This window comes from Marmota flaviventris, chromosome 14 (genome assembly GCF_047511675.1).
Source record: "Marmota flaviventris isolate mMarFla1 chromosome 14, mMarFla1.hap1, whole genome shotgun sequence".
Taxonomy (NCBI): Eukaryota; Metazoa; Chordata; class Mammalia; order Rodentia; family Sciuridae; genus Marmota; species Marmota flaviventris.
The window spans coordinates 28,847,849-28,865,077 of record NC_092511.1 but is presented as its reverse complement, the minus strand read 5'-3'; the positions used below and the strand labels follow the sequence as shown (position 1 = coordinate 28,865,077).

The 17,229-nt window shown below is 35.1% G+C and overlaps 1 protein-coding gene across 4 annotated transcripts in view; it reads left to right on the top strand.

Annotated features, from left to right (window-relative positions):
- The window catches only part of Heatr5b (HEAT repeat containing 5B), an 81,611-nt gene that overhangs the window by 41,646 nt on the left and 22,736 nt on the right, over nucleotides 1-17,229 (top strand). For all 4 annotated transcript variants that reach the window (XM_071601495.1, XM_027933514.3, XM_071601493.1 and 1 more), the window contains 5 exons: nucleotides 86-325; nucleotides 1,081-1,332; nucleotides 6,780-6,961; nucleotides 9,569-9,637; nucleotides 14,407-14,586. In XM_071601495.1, coding sequence (XP_071457596.1) covers nucleotides 86-325; nucleotides 1,081-1,332; nucleotides 6,780-6,961; nucleotides 9,569-9,637; nucleotides 14,407-14,586 — 923 coding nt within the window. The remainder of the gene's footprint in view (nucleotides 1-85; nucleotides 326-1,080; nucleotides 1,333-6,779; nucleotides 6,962-9,568; nucleotides 9,638-14,406; nucleotides 14,587-17,229) is intronic.

The following is a 17,229-nucleotide window of genomic DNA, read 5'->3' as shown; positions in this document are numbered from 1 at the left end:
TGAAAAATTTTATCTTTACCATAATTGTTATCTATAGCATACAGCAAAATTCCATGCAAATTGATCTGTAAAAATTTCTTTTCAGATGTCAGTCCTTTTGCACCTGGGGTTAGTTCTCGAAGCGATATCCATTGCCGGCACCAAGGTGTTAATATAACAGAAACTGGTCTTGAGGGACTTCTTTTTGGGATGCTTGATCGAGAGACAGATAGAAAATTATGTTCTGATATACATGACACGTTGGGACATATGCTTTCTTCATTGGCAGTAGAGAAACTTTCTCATTGGTTAATGCTTTGTAAAGATGTCCTGGCAGCTTCTAGTGGTACGTATATAATATTTAAAATAATGAAAATTGTTTTTATTTTTGTTAAGTAGATGTAGATATTTATATATACATATATGTGTGTGTGTGTATATATATGTATATATATACATACACACAAGTATATGTGAATGTACAAGTGTACATCCTACATATATATAAGCTTACATTTTAAAGTACTTGCTGGGTACAATGGCGTACACCTGTAATCTCCGCCACTGGGGAGGCTAAACCAGGAGGATCACAAATCTGTGGCCAGCCTGGGCAATTTAATGAGACCTTTTCTCAAAATAAAAGTTAGACCTTTCTCAAGATAAAACAGGGTTAGGGCTTTAGTTCAGTGGTAAAGCACTTACCTAGCATACATGAGGCTCTGGTTCAATTCCCAGTAATGAAAAGAAAAAAAGAGTACTAATAGTTTTTAATCCCTGTAAAAATATTGAAGGTGAAATTATATTACAAACTAATAATCTTTCTTTAGTTTTTACAAAATGTATTTCAAAAGCTTTTTCAAGTTCAAATTAAATTTTTGTATATAAAAATCTCAACATGTAGTACAAAATAATGTGTAAAACTATTGAAATACATGTGTATTTTGCATTACAGTAATTTATGATATCCTTTATTAGGTTTTTAATTATTTTCTTAAAAAAGCTTGCCAGTTCTACTGTTTTCCAAAGTGAGAATTGATGTTGTTTCTAAAGCATCATGTTTGCTGTAGATAAGGTGTTATATATTCTTTCTTTCTGTTACAGATATGAGTACTGCAACTCCCTTAAGTGGTGGAAAAGATGAAGAATCTGAAAAGAAAGATGAGATGGACGATGATACCATGTTTACCACACTAGGCGAGGAAGATAAATCAAAACCTTTTGTGGCACCTCGCTGGGCCACTCGAGTATTTGCTGCTGATTGCCTGTGTCGAATCATCAATTTATGTGAAAACGCAGACCAGGCTCACTTTGATCTTGCCATGGCACGTTCTGCTAAACTACGAAACCCTACAAGTAAATTTAATACTAGTACTTCTTTTCCTCGAAGCATTTTTATAGGTTTGAGATATTTAACAATTATCTAGCATATTTTAGGCTGTGCCTTTAATTTGTTGTAAGTTGCTATGCCTTTTATCTTTGTTTTCTGTCCCCTACATGCTGTCCATCCCTATTTGAAAAGTAAGTTGAAGGCATCCAAAGGCAGACATGTCTGTCTGTCTGTCTGTCTGTCTGTCTGTCTGTCTATCTATCTATCTATCTATCTCATTTGCCCTCAGTATAATGATGGCAGCAACTTATGTTTCTTCAGTTCATTGTCTTGGTTGTAGCACTTTCATGTAAAAGAGATGATTAAACTTTAAGATGCATAAATAAAAGGTGCTTTGCAGTCCCAGCCATGGAGACTGTCAGAATTCATGAATGCCATAGCCAATTTCATACGCTTAGATTTCAGCAATACTATTAGGTATTTTTGAAAAGTTGAAAGTTTTTTAATTTCAGAAACCTCTCACTGCTTTTTATCTTTTGTAAATCATTTATACCATACATCCCTTGGATGAGATATCATAGGAAATTCACAAAATGATCATCAGGTCCGTGCCAATAAAACCTTCATTTTCCAGTTGAGGAGACCCAGAGATGCTAAGGCATGGTCAAGAGGCTCCTATCTTGTGCTTTGTTGTCTTTCCATCACCCTCTCATTTTTTAAATATCCAAAGACAAATTATATGTGTTAAAAACATTGAAGTCTATAAATTAAAATGCTTCTCATGTTATTTCATTGTATACAAGAACCAGCAGAGCTGATGTGGTGGGATACGCCTGTATTCCAAGCAGCTCAAAAGGTTGAGGCAGGAGGATTGTGAGTTCAAAGCCAGCCTTAGCAACTTATGGAGGCCCTAAACAACTCAAGTGAGACCCTGACTCTAAATAAAATATTAAAATGGCTGGGGATGTGGCTCAGTGGTTAAGTGTCCCTGGGTTCAATTCCCCCTGGTACTCCTCAGAAAAAACAAAAAGAAGCAGAGCTCATGAATAGATATTTTTTAAAGGTAAAATAAATAGATTTTACAAAAAGTAAAGTAATAGTACATAATGTATAAAATGTGAATCTTAATATAGGATACCAGAAAAGTACAACATGTCATGAAATAGTATCTTTATTTTTGTCATTGCTTAGCAAATATTTGCTGAATCCTATTCTTTATGTACATTGGGGATACAAAGAAGAAAAACAGAGAGGTTGGCTTATGAGTCTGGTAATTATGGTGTGTCCCAATAGTGGTGTAATAGATAATACTTTGGGAACATTAAAAAAGGTCATTTATTTCCTGAAAAGTCAGAGAAGACCTCAGAGGGGAGATTATTCTGAAGTTGGGTTTTAAAGGCAAAGAAAGGTTTTCTAGGTAAAAGAGACTGCTTGTATTAGTTTTCTACTGCTGCTGTAGCAAGTGACTACAACTTTGGTTCAACATAACATGAGTTTATTACCTTATATCTCTGTAGGTCAAAGTCTCACTGTGTTAAAGCAGGGCTGGGCTCCTTTTGGAGGCATTGTGGGGAACTCTGTTCCCTTCCTAGCTTTTGTATACTGCCTACAATCTTTGGCTTGTGGGCCTTTTTCTTTTTGTTTACAGCCAGCAGTGTTGAATCTCTCTGACACTTCTTCAGTCATTACTCTCTTTGACTGTAGCCAGGAAAGGTCATGGTTCCTTTTGTTTTGTTTTGGGGGTCAGGTTGAACCTAAGGCGTCATGCATGCCAGCCAAACACTCTGTCACTAAACTACACCCCAACCCAGATTCTGCTTTTAAGCACTGTGTGATTTGACTAGGCCCAACTGAATAATTTAGGACCATCTCTGTTTCAAGATCCATAACCTTAGTCCCATCTGCAAAGTCCCTGTTGCCATGTAAGGTAACATATTCACATGTTCTAGGGTTAAGGTGTAGACATCTTTGGGCACCATTATTCTGCTTTACCATACTAGCTTATTAAAAGCAGAAGAAATAAGAATTTTTAAAATTTTAGATTCATAATTGTGCAAACTGTACTTTAGGAATAGTGAAAATTCTTGGGTTATTTTTCTTTGCTTTCTACTTCTTAACTATTTTCTCATTTTGTCTTATTGTTCTTTTATCTGCTTTCTTAAAGATGTTCAAAAGCTTTCCTTTTATATGTGTTTTATTCTTTTCTCTCTCTGTAGGGGATCTGAAGTCTGTTTTTATGTATTTAGTTTCTTATAATTTTTCTGTATTTCTCCCACCTCCATTATATTATATCCATTTCACTTTTAAGGTTTTATATTCTTATTCTTTAGCAACCATCAGGTTTTTCTTTTTTTATCCTATTGAGGATTCCAAATGGTTTTCTAAATTTTATTATGGTTTTATAGAAAATTGTTAACAGAGTTTAGCTCATTCTCTGAATCTTCAGATTCTTTCTTTTCCCTTTTTATGTTTTCTTCAATGACTTACTTGTTAATATAAAAGAGAAAATATATAAGAGAAAGAGAAAATATAAAAGGGAAAGGGAAGAGTGCTCTCCATATTTGGATTTGCTCACTGTGTGGTACTGTGTGTGAATGGTGGATAGATTGCCTATGCTCTCTGTCTTTGTTCACTGGGGACTTCACAGCTGCAGCTGGATGGTAAGCTGATCTAACAGCTCCCCACCTCCATTCTGCTCTCTGATGTACTTTCTTCTGCTGGAAGAAATAGGACCCATTCTAATTCTGAATGGTCATGGGAGAGTCTTTGGAAAAATGTAGACTCACGGCATGTGCTATCCAGGCTCTTTCTGTGGCATTTCCGCCTCCCTGTCTTCCTATCTAATGTACTTTAGTTGCAGAGAACTCCTGTTCCCAAAATGTAGGAAACTTCTATTGGCCTCCTATTTTTCTCACCATTTTGGAGTTTGTACCCAGGCCTCCTTCCTGTTCCCACTCTTCAGGAGTTCATCTCCTTAGTATTTTAAAAAAAGTGGTCACAACTTGAGGAATGTTAAAGACAGAAATGCCTTTAGATTGCTGAGCAAAGCATCTCTGTCAGTCCAGGGACAATTGCCTAGCTTTTGGTTTGATGTATGGATATAGTTAGACTGTGAATTAGGTGACAGAGAGTTCAGGAGGAATAATAAGCCTTTTATGTAGGTTGTATAATATGAGTAAGCCTTTGTTAATCCAGTTCCTTCTGCTTTGGAGATTCCTCCCAAATTCTGGTTTACTATTGTTGTTGCCTCTCTTAGGTGAGGAAGTATTAAGGCTTCTAGCCAAATGTTTTACCCACTCTACTTGCTCCTGACCTAAAACCAATAGATATTACAACATTTAAATTTGAGATTCTGAAATTGGTATTTTATGTAGGCACATGAAAAAAAATTGAAGATATATGTCTCATATCCTTTACAATAATAACAACTAAAACTTATTTAAATAGGTACTGTTTGGGGATCTGGTTGAGCCACAGAATTGCCACTGCTTCAAAAAAACTATGAGAACCTTAGAGCTTCCTGAATGTTTTAGTCAGCTTTTTTGCTACTGTGACTAAAAGACCTGACCAGAACAATTTCAGGAAGAAAAGTTTATTTGGGGGCTCACAGTTTCAGAGGGCTCAATCCATACACAGTAGGTTCCATTCCTCAGGGCTGAGGCAGAAGAATGTGGCAGAGGGAAGTGGCTCACATGATGATCAGGAAGCAGAGAGATTCCACTGACCACATACAAAATATATACTCCAAACCCACGCCCCCAATGACCCACCTCCTCCGGCCACACCCTACCCACCTTTAGCCCCACCCAGTTAACCCCATCATATGATTATTCACTGATTGGATTAAGTCATTTCTCTTCTAAACCTTCTTGCATTGCCTCACACAAAAGCCTTTGGGGGACACATCACATCAAAACTATAACACTGGAGAATACTTGAATTTGATACATTCTTTAGATAATTTGTGTTGCTATGTCTTTTAAGTTCACTAATCTTTCATATCTAATCTCTATTAATCTTATCCAGTTTATTTTTTTTTCTTTATTTCTGACTTTCATTTCTCCCTTTATCATGTTCATGCTGTCCTTGTCTTTTTTCAGTATAAGAAGCATATTTTTTAAAAGTAATTCACTGTCTGGGGCTGAGAATGTCACTCAGTGGTGGAGTGTCTCCTTAGCATGTGTGAGACCCTGGTTTGGATCTTTAGCACCACAAAAAATAAAAAATACCTAGGTGTGGTGGTGCACACCTGTAATCCAGTGGCTCAGGAGGCTGAGGCAGGAAGATCTTGAGTTCAAAGCAAAAATGAGGCGCCTAAGCAACTCAGTGAGACCCTGTCTGTAAATAAAATACAAAATAGGGCTGGGGATGTGACTCAGTGGTTGAGTGCTCCTGAGTTCAATCCCCAGAACCAAAAAAGAATAAAATAATAATAAAAAGAAAAAAATAAATTCTCTGTTTGATAAGTTTATTTTCTTTTTCAATTTTAATCTGTTCCTATTTATCATTTTTTTCTTTTTGGTATGAAACATATTTTCCTATGTCTTTGCATGCTTGTAATTTTTTATGTTAGTGTTGGATTTTTCTGTGGTCTTTCAAATAGTATGAGTCTTTGTTCTGGGATGTAGTCAAATTACAATATTTTGTGTCATGTGAATTCAAGACTTGCTTTTAAGTAAGATCCAGGCTAGCCTTTTACTCTTAGGCTGAAAGAAGCAAAATTTATCCTTTCACATCTATTTTTCACAAAAATTGTCCTCATCTTGTGAATTTGAGTTTCCTGTCTACAAATCTGAGTTTTTCTAAAGTATGAACTGGCAAACTATAGCCTGCAGTACAAATCCAGCCTGTAGCCTGTTTTTGTAAATAAAGTTTATTAGAATAACACACTCATTTCCATATATATATTGTCTGTGTTTGCTTTTGTACTGTCACAGCAGAGTTGAGTAGTTGTATAGAGGTGGTATGCCTTGCAAAGCCAAAAATACTTTTTATCTTATCCTTTACAGAAAAAGTCGCTCACCCATTCCATTCCTTTTTTTTTTTTTTTTTTTTAGTTATAGAGGGACCCAGTGTCTTTATTTTGTTTATTTATTTTTATGTGGTGCTGAGGATCAAACCCAGTACTTCACATGTGCCACTGAGCCACAACCTCAGCCCACCCATTCTTAAAGAATCACAAACTCATTAGGTAAAGTTATACTAATCAAGTATTTTACTTCAGATGTCATTGTACATCCTGTATTCATCTATATTAATGAATTAACACAGTATATTAACACAGATGGTTTTTAGGTTTAGCACTGTTCTGGGAAGATTAATATGGAAGTTTTCTTGAAACAATATCTTGTTTTTAAAAACATCATAAAATATGTAGGTCAAAAGAGCAGTTAATATAATTTATTTTGTATTTTTTACGTTATTACACTAATTTTTGAAAGTTTTCCTTTTTGCATTCTATTTTTATTTTTAGATGACCTCTTAGTACTCCATCTCTCTGACCTGATTCGAATGGCATTCATGGCTGCAACTGATCATAGCAACCAGCTGCGGATGGCTGGGCTTCAGGCACTTGAAGACATTATCAAGAAGTTTGCATCTGTGCCTGAGCCAGAATTTCCAGGTCATGTGATTCTGGAGCAGTATCAAGCTAATGTGAGATTTTTCTATTTATTTAGAAATTTAAAATTGATCTTTTGAGGGCTCATTAAAAGAGTGACCCTGGAGGAATATGTTTAGAACTGTAATCTATTTTTTTCACGTAGGATGCTTATCTTTTCTTCCATGGTCTGTTTCATAGTTTCAGTCAGCCCACAATTGAAGAAAGAATAGTGTCAAACTGTTGTCACTATTTTTAAGTTATGATAGCATATTAGTGATAAAACTAGAATAGAAATTCCAGCCTGGTTTTCCAGTCTTGTGGTTAGATATTTAGCCATGCCATTTAAAAGAAAAAAGGAACATTGACAGGAGTGTTGTGATTTTGCTGCCATTATTTTTATGTGCTAAGTCTTGATAAGTAGGTTTAGAAATAAAAAACAATTTCCTCTTATATGCTGAAGGACAAATTAGCTCTTAATAACTGCAGCTGAATGTGTTACTGAAACAATTAGATTATTTGAAAATACTTCTTATTTCATTCTAAATAGAGATAAAATTTATTTTCCTGAAATTTATATACTCATTATATTTTTCAGAAGAAGCATAGTAAATTAATTATGGCAAAGAAAGAGGGGGGCATTATGTGAAGATTTTAAAAATTTGGTTAGCAAATGAAGTAGAAATATCTTTTTACTGTAACTATGCCAAAATCTTGGTTTCAGGTATACCACACTTTACCTAAAAGCTATGCTTGTACACAAAATAAAATCCATGAACAATACGTATTCCATTGTTTTTCCATTACAAGTACAGGTGAAGAAGTTTCTAGCCCACTGGCTATTGAAAATCTGTATACAATTGTTTACTCCCTCATAGAAAGAGGGTCTTTAAAAAAAGGAAAAAAACACCTTTTAACTTATAAATAATTTCAAATGAATAGAAATGTTGCAAGAGTAATACAGAAACTATTTTACACCCTTTATTCACACTTGCCAGCTGTTAATTTTGACTCATTTATTTGAATGGTGACTGTCTTCCTCCCTGCCTCATCTCTCTTTCTCTTTTTGTATTCATATAGACACACAATTTTTTTCTAGACTATTTAAGAGTAAATCATTTAAATCTTGCGCTTTTACCCTTAAAACACTTCAGTCTGTATTTCCAAAGGACGAGAACATTGTCTTATGTAACTACATAACATTTATTAACCTCAGGATATTCAACATTGATCTACTACTTACATAATCTATTATGTTCCAGTTTTGTTAATTGACCCAAAAGCCTCTTTTATAGTATTTTTTCCTACTCCGGTACAGGATCCAATACCACATGTTGTGATTAGTTGCCTTGTGTCTTTAATCACAGGGAGGGACTTTTGATCCATCCAAACTACTGTTTTTTTGTTTTTTTTTTCTTTTGTGTGTGTGTGTAGTACTGGGGATTGAATCCAGGGCCTTGTGCAGGTGAGGCAAGCACTCTACCAACTGAGCTATATCCCCACCCCCAAAATACTGTTGATACTGTTAGTGACTGAATCTCAGTCAGGGAAGAAATCTCAACTGAGGAGTTGACAGCATCTAATCCCTTTATTCAACTCATACACATTAAATCTATTGATACATCTAAGAATCTATGACTGATATTGCTTATTTAAAATTAAACGTCATATTCCTTTACTTATTAACATAACAACAATGCATAAACTAATATTTCTGAGTAATCTTCTAAAGCATTTCTTTCTGAGGTGAAATGATCTCTGAGGTCTTTTAGTGACTACATTTTTATTTTTTTAGTATCAGTTATTTAAAGATACTGATCCAGCTACATGAGATTTACCCATTATGTCAATACTGTTAGACACGTTTAGAAAAATATAGTCAGGAAAAATGCACAACACAATAGGAATTTTTTATTCACTCATGAGATAAGTAGTATTAGAAAAATGGTTCGAGAGCTAAAGACAGGAAAAAACCCACAATAACAGTATTTTTTAATTTTTTATTTATTTATTTTTTAAATTTTGGGTACAGGAATTGAACTTAGGGGCACCTAACCACTGAGCCATATCCCTACCCTTTTTTAGTTTTTTTTTTTTTTTTTTTTAATATTTAGTTGTAGATGGACATAATACCTTTATTTTATTTATTTTGTTATGTGGTGCTGAGGATCAAATCCATTACTCCATGTATTTGAGGCAAGCACTCTACCACAGCCACAACCCCAACCTCCCTTTTTAATTTTTTGAGACAGGATTTGCTATGTTGCCCAGGCTGACCTTGAATTTGTGATCCTCCTGCCTCAGCCTCCCAAGTTGCTGGGATTACAGGTGTGGGCGGTGGCACCCAGCTAACATTTTTTTTTTTAATCTCTAATAACATGAGACTCTGTCAGGAAATTCTGTTTACTAATAAACAAAAACAAAGGAAAAAGAAGATGAATTGCCTATTTGGTGTAATATTATATAGATTTGATAATGATAGCCTCCTGGAAAGCAAAGAAAAATTGTGTGGTTGCATTTATTGTATCTGAAGATATAGGAGAGAAGTAATAAAAAGAAAAATGAACAAAAATGCATTTTGTATATTTCCATCTTCAAAGACACAAGAGACTTTATATTTACTACTTATTTCTAAAAATAAAATGCTTTATTCATTTTTCTAGGTAGGAGCTGCTCTAAGACCAGCTTTCTCACAAGATACACCATCAGATATAATAGCAAAAGCTTGCCAGGTAAGAAGAAAAATTGGCTATCTGTGCTTGTTTTCTGTAAATTCAGAGATATCTTAGGATTTCACTGCAAGAAAGAAGAGAGAAAAATCAAATAAAACTTACCTTAAAATTGTAGCTGTTAGTCACCCCACCCCCAATACTGGGAATCTAACTCAGAAGTGCTCTACCATTGAGCAATATCACCAACCTGTTTTAATTTTTATTTTAAGGCAGGGCCTTACTAAGTGCTGGCCTCACGCTTGCTATCCTTCTGCCTACGCCTCTTGAGTAGCAGCTAGTATTACAGTCATGTGCCACCACTTCCAGCTAGAGGTTTTCTTTTTTATTCTGCATGAAATGTTGAAGTAATTAACTGTTAACCATGTTTTTTTTTTTTTTTTTGGGGGGGTGGTCATAGCTAAGAATTCGACTTTTAGATACATAGCTCTTATTTTATGCAGAAGTATACTATACAGTCATAGGTACATCATAAAAGGGACAAAAAAAAGTACAAAAAAATCTATGATGACTAAAGAATGTATAATAATGATAATTTATTAATAAGCATTTTTTTGACCACAGGTTATGAAAATTCTATATGTTTGTAAGTATTAAATTATCCTAAAAAGAATCATCTCACAATTTGGAAATTTCATTGTAAAATTAATCTCAAAGCATTATTTGCATATTATTGTATCTAAAGAAAGTCACAAAACCACAGAAAAACACATGTTCCTACATCTATAAGTTCCTCTTTTTCATATGCTTTATCCTAAAGGATTCATGTATTAAGGTCTAATCTTTCACAAAAATCAGATTGTTTACTTGGTTACCTATGGACAGAAGAGAAGCAACTGTCTTTTTCTCAGTTTTCTAGAATTCAGGGCTGCGTTTCATCATTTTGGCTTAGATTCATGACCAAGGTTTATGAGACTTCTATTTGAAGAAGATTCCGCTCTCTGCCATAATAGGTTTGAAATTCTGACTTTGTCCTCTCTGGCTAATTAGGCTTGCCTCTTATTTCCATTGAGAAGATGTATTTCTCTGAAGCCTGCTTGCCTTTATGGTAGTCTGAGGAAGAATTAATTCTTCCACCCGTAGCAGACTGGAGACAAGAGAGGTTATAAGGGCTAGGTCTCTGAATTGTGGGACAAATGTTAGGGTTAGAGTAGGTGATTTTGTTTAGGATACCGACACACAAACATCAAAAATCCCAATCATGTGTAAATGTGTCACAGTGATGTTTCAAAGCATAGAATTTAAGCAGACAAAACTCCTACAAAACTCATAATCCTTAGAAAAGCAAGAGAATTTCATCTCTTAAATGAGTTGTATCAAAGTTTCCTGTGATTGAATTTGCCTTAAACTTCTTATTTTGTGTGTGTGTCCCTAGATACTTTTCCTATAAGAAGTTTCTTCTTTTTCAGTGGCAGGCTTAAATTCATGACCTCCTTTCTTTCTGTTGCAGGAGGAAACCTGTTTTGAAACAGGTGGGGCAGTGGGTTGGTTGCAGATTCCTTTACTTGGCTTTCAGGGTATCTCCACTTGTTTGCAGGAATAATGTCATATTAAGAAATGTTAAAATCAGGGTAATTCTTAGGAGAATTAATTGTAATTAATTGTAATTGTAGGAGAGACCCTCAATGGGAATAATGTCATCTAAAGAAATCTTAAATCAGGGTAACTCTTAGATATTGGGACTCTCAAGTATGACACAGTTGGGGACATTAATCAGTGGGTTAGTCAAAAATAAATTCAAGCAGGGTCAAAATCATAAATACAATGCACCCTTAAATATTTTAGCTTCTGATATGTAGCAAGGTCTTTTCTCTTAGTAAGGTTTTGCTGAGTCAGTGCTGCTTTGTCTTTTTTCTTTTACTCTTTGTCTGGTACTGGGGATTGAACCCAGGGTCACTTTACTACTGAGCTACTCCCCACCCTTTTTTAGTTTTTGAGAGGGTTTCCTAAGTTGCCCAGACTGACCTTGAATTTGTGATCTTCCTGCCTCATCCTCCCAAGTCCTGGAATTACAGGCATACATCACTGTTCTTGGTTGCTTTCTCTTCCTTCATAAACCAAACCCCTAATGTATTTTGTGGAATTTTGTTAGGGCTTCTTTAAAGTGAAGAAGGTACTTAGATTTTTGCAAAGAAAACAGTTTCAAATTTTCAATCTTTGCAATTTTATCCAACTTTAAGTAATATTTCTACCAAATTGTACAGATATATTTATCAAAACTACCTACTATGTTTAGTTTCCTTAGAAATCATCTTTTTCACTGGGCATGTTGGCTCATGTCTGTAATCCCAGTGGCTCTGGAGGCTGAGGCAGGAGGATCGAAGTTCAAGGCCAGCCTCAGCAATTTAGGCACTATGTCACTGGTACTAGGGACTAAGCTCACTGGTAAAGTGCCCCTGTGTTCAATCCCCAGTAATGGATGGATGGATGGATGGAAGGAAGGAAGGAAGGAAGGAAGGGAGGGAGGGAGGAAGGCACAACTTTTTCTTTTCATAACCATATTTATCTCATTTCACTTTAAATTTCATTATGATTTCAGCATTGTTTTGACTGGCTTTTTTTTTTTTTTTTTTTGCCACCAGTATATCCTTAATGGACAATAATCATTTTAAAATGTCCTTATTTTATCATATTTAATATTGATTCTTTGAGAATAAGATTTTAAGAGAATAAAATTATTTACTTAAATATTTAGTCTCCTCTTTTAAAAAGTTTTAGATATAGAAATACAAGTCCATTAGCCATGATTTGAAATCCAGACTGAAAACCAGAAGCTTTTTTATGCTTTATTTGGCAGCAAAATCCGAACTGACTTGTGTTCATTTGGCCTTGACATAGAAATTTTAGTATTGATCAATTTCTCTGGAGTGATTCCTGATGTTTCATTGCAGAAGTATCTTGGCGTTAATTATGGAGTGCTGTCATATGCCCTTCATATGTTTTTCCTAATGAAGTTCATGTACTTTGTTACCTTTTACTCAAAATTTGTGAATTGTGAAACCCACCTTGGCCCAATGGTTGGTTTTGGATGAGAAAGTGAGGACCTATAATTGTTGTTGGTGAAGTTGGTGCTGTCAGACCACCTCTTCTTGAAATTCTCTCCTGGGCTCCATTATCACTACATTTGCCTGGATTTTCTGTTTTTTTCTTTTTACTTTCTTTTTTTCTTTATGCTTTTTCTACTTGTCCCTTAAGTGTAACTCTTTTCCCTATGATCTGGCTTTAAGGTTTTTCTTTTTTTAACCTTTCTTTTTTAACATTTACCTACTGCTGTTACTTTAGTTATCTTTGGAAATTCCTAGATTTGTGTAGTTATCCTTGAACTGGCTCCTGAAATCCAGACCCAAGTTTCCAACTGCCTGCTGAGTATCTTTCCATGTGTCTCTTAGTGACACTTAGAACTCAGCATGTAAAAATGTTTGGAATCAAAATCATGCTAACTTCTCACCTTTACTAACCTTTCCTATTTTCTTGTAGGAGCGCCCTCAAACAAAGGTGTCAACTTCCTTCCATTCATCCAAATTAGAAGCTTTAACAATCAAAATCTTTTTTTTTTTTTGACAATCTAATCTTCTATTTCTCACTCATTTTACATCTCCCTGTCCTTATACCCTAAAAATATCTAATTGGTTTCCAAATCCTGAGTTTCTTTTGGATGCCTCTCCTTTTTCATTCTATTCCCAGTTTAATCCATTTCATCTCTGTTATATAGTATTCTAATATACACATAATATATTGTTTACTAGCTGTATACATTTCCCCCTATACGGTAGTACTGGCACAATTCTAATAATATCATTTTCCTCCTCAGAAGCCATAGAAGCTTAAAATTATACACAATAAGTGGGGAGAGGGGAAAATATATCTTCAGTAGTAGACAAAGGGGAATGAATGGAAGGGAAGGGGATCAGAAAAGGAAAGACAGTGGAATGAATCCTGAAATAATTTTCTATGTACTTCTATGAATACAACATAGTGAACCCCACCATCATATACATCCATAAGAATAGTGTCCTAACTAGAATAAGATACATTCCATGCTTGTTCAATTATATCAAAAGGAATTCTACTGTCATACAACTAAAAAGAACCAATTAAGAAAAAAAAAAAAAAGCAGCCATGGAAACTCATGGTTGTCTACAGAATGATGTCTGAATTCAGTTCACATTCCATTTAAATTTTACTGATCTCAATGACTATGATAATTGCCATTTCTTCCTCATTTAACTCCCCTGAGTCTGAATACACAAACTTTCTACTATCCAGATATTCCCATATCACCTGCTAGAATTAATCTCACTTGTCTGTTTTTAAGTGTGTAGTATCATTGTCATGAAATGTTCCCATGTGTTTGTTCAGTCTGTGTTTTCTTACTTGATGGTAGGGTCTGTATTTTTTCCTTCAGTTTTTATTATTTTTATCTCATTCAATGCAACTAGCATAACCCTTTGCCTATGGTTTGCAAAAATTTTGTTAAATTGAAAAATTTAAGACTGAACGACTTTGGTTGGAAAATTATTTCTGTTAAATTTTTTGTTAAATTAGACAATGGAAACATTATAAGTAAATTTTCTTATTGAGGAATACAAGAAAATCTATACTTGCTGATTTATTTCAAAAAAATAATACAAATTACAATATTGGGTAGTTTTTTGTTTTGCTTTCGGTTTTGTGTTGTGTTTTTCCCTCAAGAAAGAGAATATTTACTCCACTCTCTTTTTTTCAATATTTGTTATGTGTACACAAATTTGTTTTTAATTTTCCTTGACTAGGTATGCAGCACATGGATTGGAAGTGGAGTTGTTAGTGATCTCAATGATCTCCGTCGAGTACACAATCTGCTTGTTTCTTCTCTGGACAAAGTTCAGGCCGGAAAAGGATCTTCCAGCCAACTATACCGAGAAAGTGCCACGACCATGGAAAAACTGGCTGTTCTCAAAGCATGGGCAGAGGTAACCACAGCCATTGTTGTTGAACCATTTCTCCATCCATGAGAAACGTTTTCCTGCTCCCATTGGTAAAATAATGTTTGTTTCAGCCTGGGATGGAGTTCAGGGGTAGAGCACTTGCCTAGCAAATAGGAGGCCCTGGGTTTAATCCCCAGTACCATACACACACACACACACACACAAATTGTTTTTAAAAGCTGACCCTTGGGCTGGAGTGGTAGCTCAGTGGTAGAGCTCTGGCTAGCATGTGTGAGGCACTGGGTTTGAGTCTCAGCACAGCATATAAGTAAATAAATAAAATAAAGGTCTATCAACTATATATATATATATATATATATATATACATATATATATATATATACACACACACACACACACAAATATATATATGTATATAGTTTTTTAAGTTTTAATTTGTTATATATGACAACAGAATGCATTACAATTCATATTACACATATAGAGCACAATTTTTCACATTTCTGCTTGTATACAAAGTAGAGTCACATCCTTTGTGTCTTCATACATGTACTTAGGGTAATGATGACCATTTCATTCCACCATCTTTCCTACCTTTATGCTCCCTCCCTTCCCCTCCCTCCCCTTTTCCCCTTTGCCCTATCTAGAGTTCATTTAATCTTCCCCCCTACCCCCCACAGCATATTATGAATCAGCATCCTTAAATCAGAGAAATAATTTGGCATTTGTTTTTTTGGGATTGGCTAATTTCACTTAGTATATTCTCCAGCTCCATCTATTTACCTCCAAATGCCATGATTTTATTCTCTTTTAATGCTGAATAATATTCCATTGTGTATATACCACATTTTCTTTATCCATTCATCTACTGAAGGGCATCTAGGTTGATTCCACAGTTTAGCTATTGTGAATTGTGCTGCTGTAAACATTGATGTGGCTGTGTCCCTATAGTATGCTGTTTTTAAGTCCTTTAGGTATAGAGGGAGTGGGATAACTGGGTCAAATGATGGTTCCAGACCCAGTTTTCCAAGGATTCTCCATACTGTTTTCCATATTGGCTGCATCAATTTGCAGTCCCACCAGCAATGTATGAGTGTGCCTTTTTCCCCACATCCTTGCCAACACTTACTGTTGTTTGTATTCTTAATAGCTGCCATTCTGACTGGAGTAAGATGAGATCTTAGAATGGTTTTGATTTGCATTTCTCTAATTGCTAGAGATGATGAACATTTTTTCAAATATTTGTTGATTGATTATATATATCCTCTTCTGAGAAGTGTCGGTTCAGTTCCTTGGCCCATTTATTGATTGGGTTATTTGTTTTTTTGCTTTTAAGATTTTTTAGTTCTTTATATATTCTAGAGATTAGTGCTCTATCTGACATGTGTGTGGTAAGAATTTGTTCCCAATTAGTAGGCTCTCTATTCACCTCACTGATTGTTTCTTTTTTTTTATTAGTTGTTCAAAACATTACAAAGTTCTTGACATATCATATTTCATACATTTGATTCAAGCAGATTATGAACTCCCATTTTTACCCCGTATACATATTGCAGATTCACATCGGTTACACATCCACTTTTTTACATATTGCCATACTAGTGTCTGTTGTATTCCGCTGCCTTTCCTATCCTCTACTATCCCCCCTCCCCTCCCCTCCCCTCGCATCTTCTCTCTCTACCCCATCTACTGTAATTCATTTCTCTCTCTTGTTTTTTTTTCCCCTTTCCCCTCACTTCCTCTTATATGTAATTTTGTATAACAATGAGGGTCTCCTTGCTTTACCATGCAGTCTTCCTTCTCTCTCTCTTTCCCTCCCACCTCTCGTCCCTGTTTAATGGTGATCTTCTTCTCATGCTCTTCCCCCTATTCTGTTCTTAGTTGCTCTCCTTATATCAAAGATGACATTTTCTTTTGATGAGAAGAAGCTTTTGAGTTTGAATCCATCTCATTTATTGATTCTTGATATTAATTCTTATGCTGTAGGAATCTTATTAAGGAAGTTGGGGCCTAATCTGACATGATAGAGATTTCGACCTACTTTTTCTTCTATTAGACGCAGTGTCTCTGGTTTAATTCCTAGGTCCTTGATCCTCTTTGAGTTGAGTTTTGTGCATGGTGAGAGAGAGGGGTTTAATTTCATTTTGTTGCGTATGGATTTCCAGTTTTCCCAGCAACATTTGTTGAAGAGGCTGTCTTTTCTCCAATGTACATTTTTGCCACCTTTGTCAAATATATGATAACTATAATTATTTGGGTTAGTCTCTGTGTCCTCTATTATGTACCATTGGTCTAAGGTCTATTTTGGTACCAATACCATGCTGTTTTGTTACTGTTGCTCTGTAGTATAGTTTAAGGTCTGGTAAAGTGATGCCACCTGCTTCACTCTTCTTGCTAAGGATTGCTTTAGCTATTCTGGGTCTCTTATTTTTCCAGATAAATTTCATGACTGCCTTTTCTATTTCTATGAGGACTGTCATTGGGATTTTGATTGGAATTGCATTAAATCTGTATAGTGCTTTTGGTAGTATGGTCATTTAGACAATATTAATTCTGTCTGTCCAAGAACAAGGGAGATCTTTCCATCTCCCTTTTGTATTAAAAAAAAAAAGAGCTCACCCTTGGTATAGAATGCTTTTTCAAAATCTGTTCATTAGTTTTTTGAAA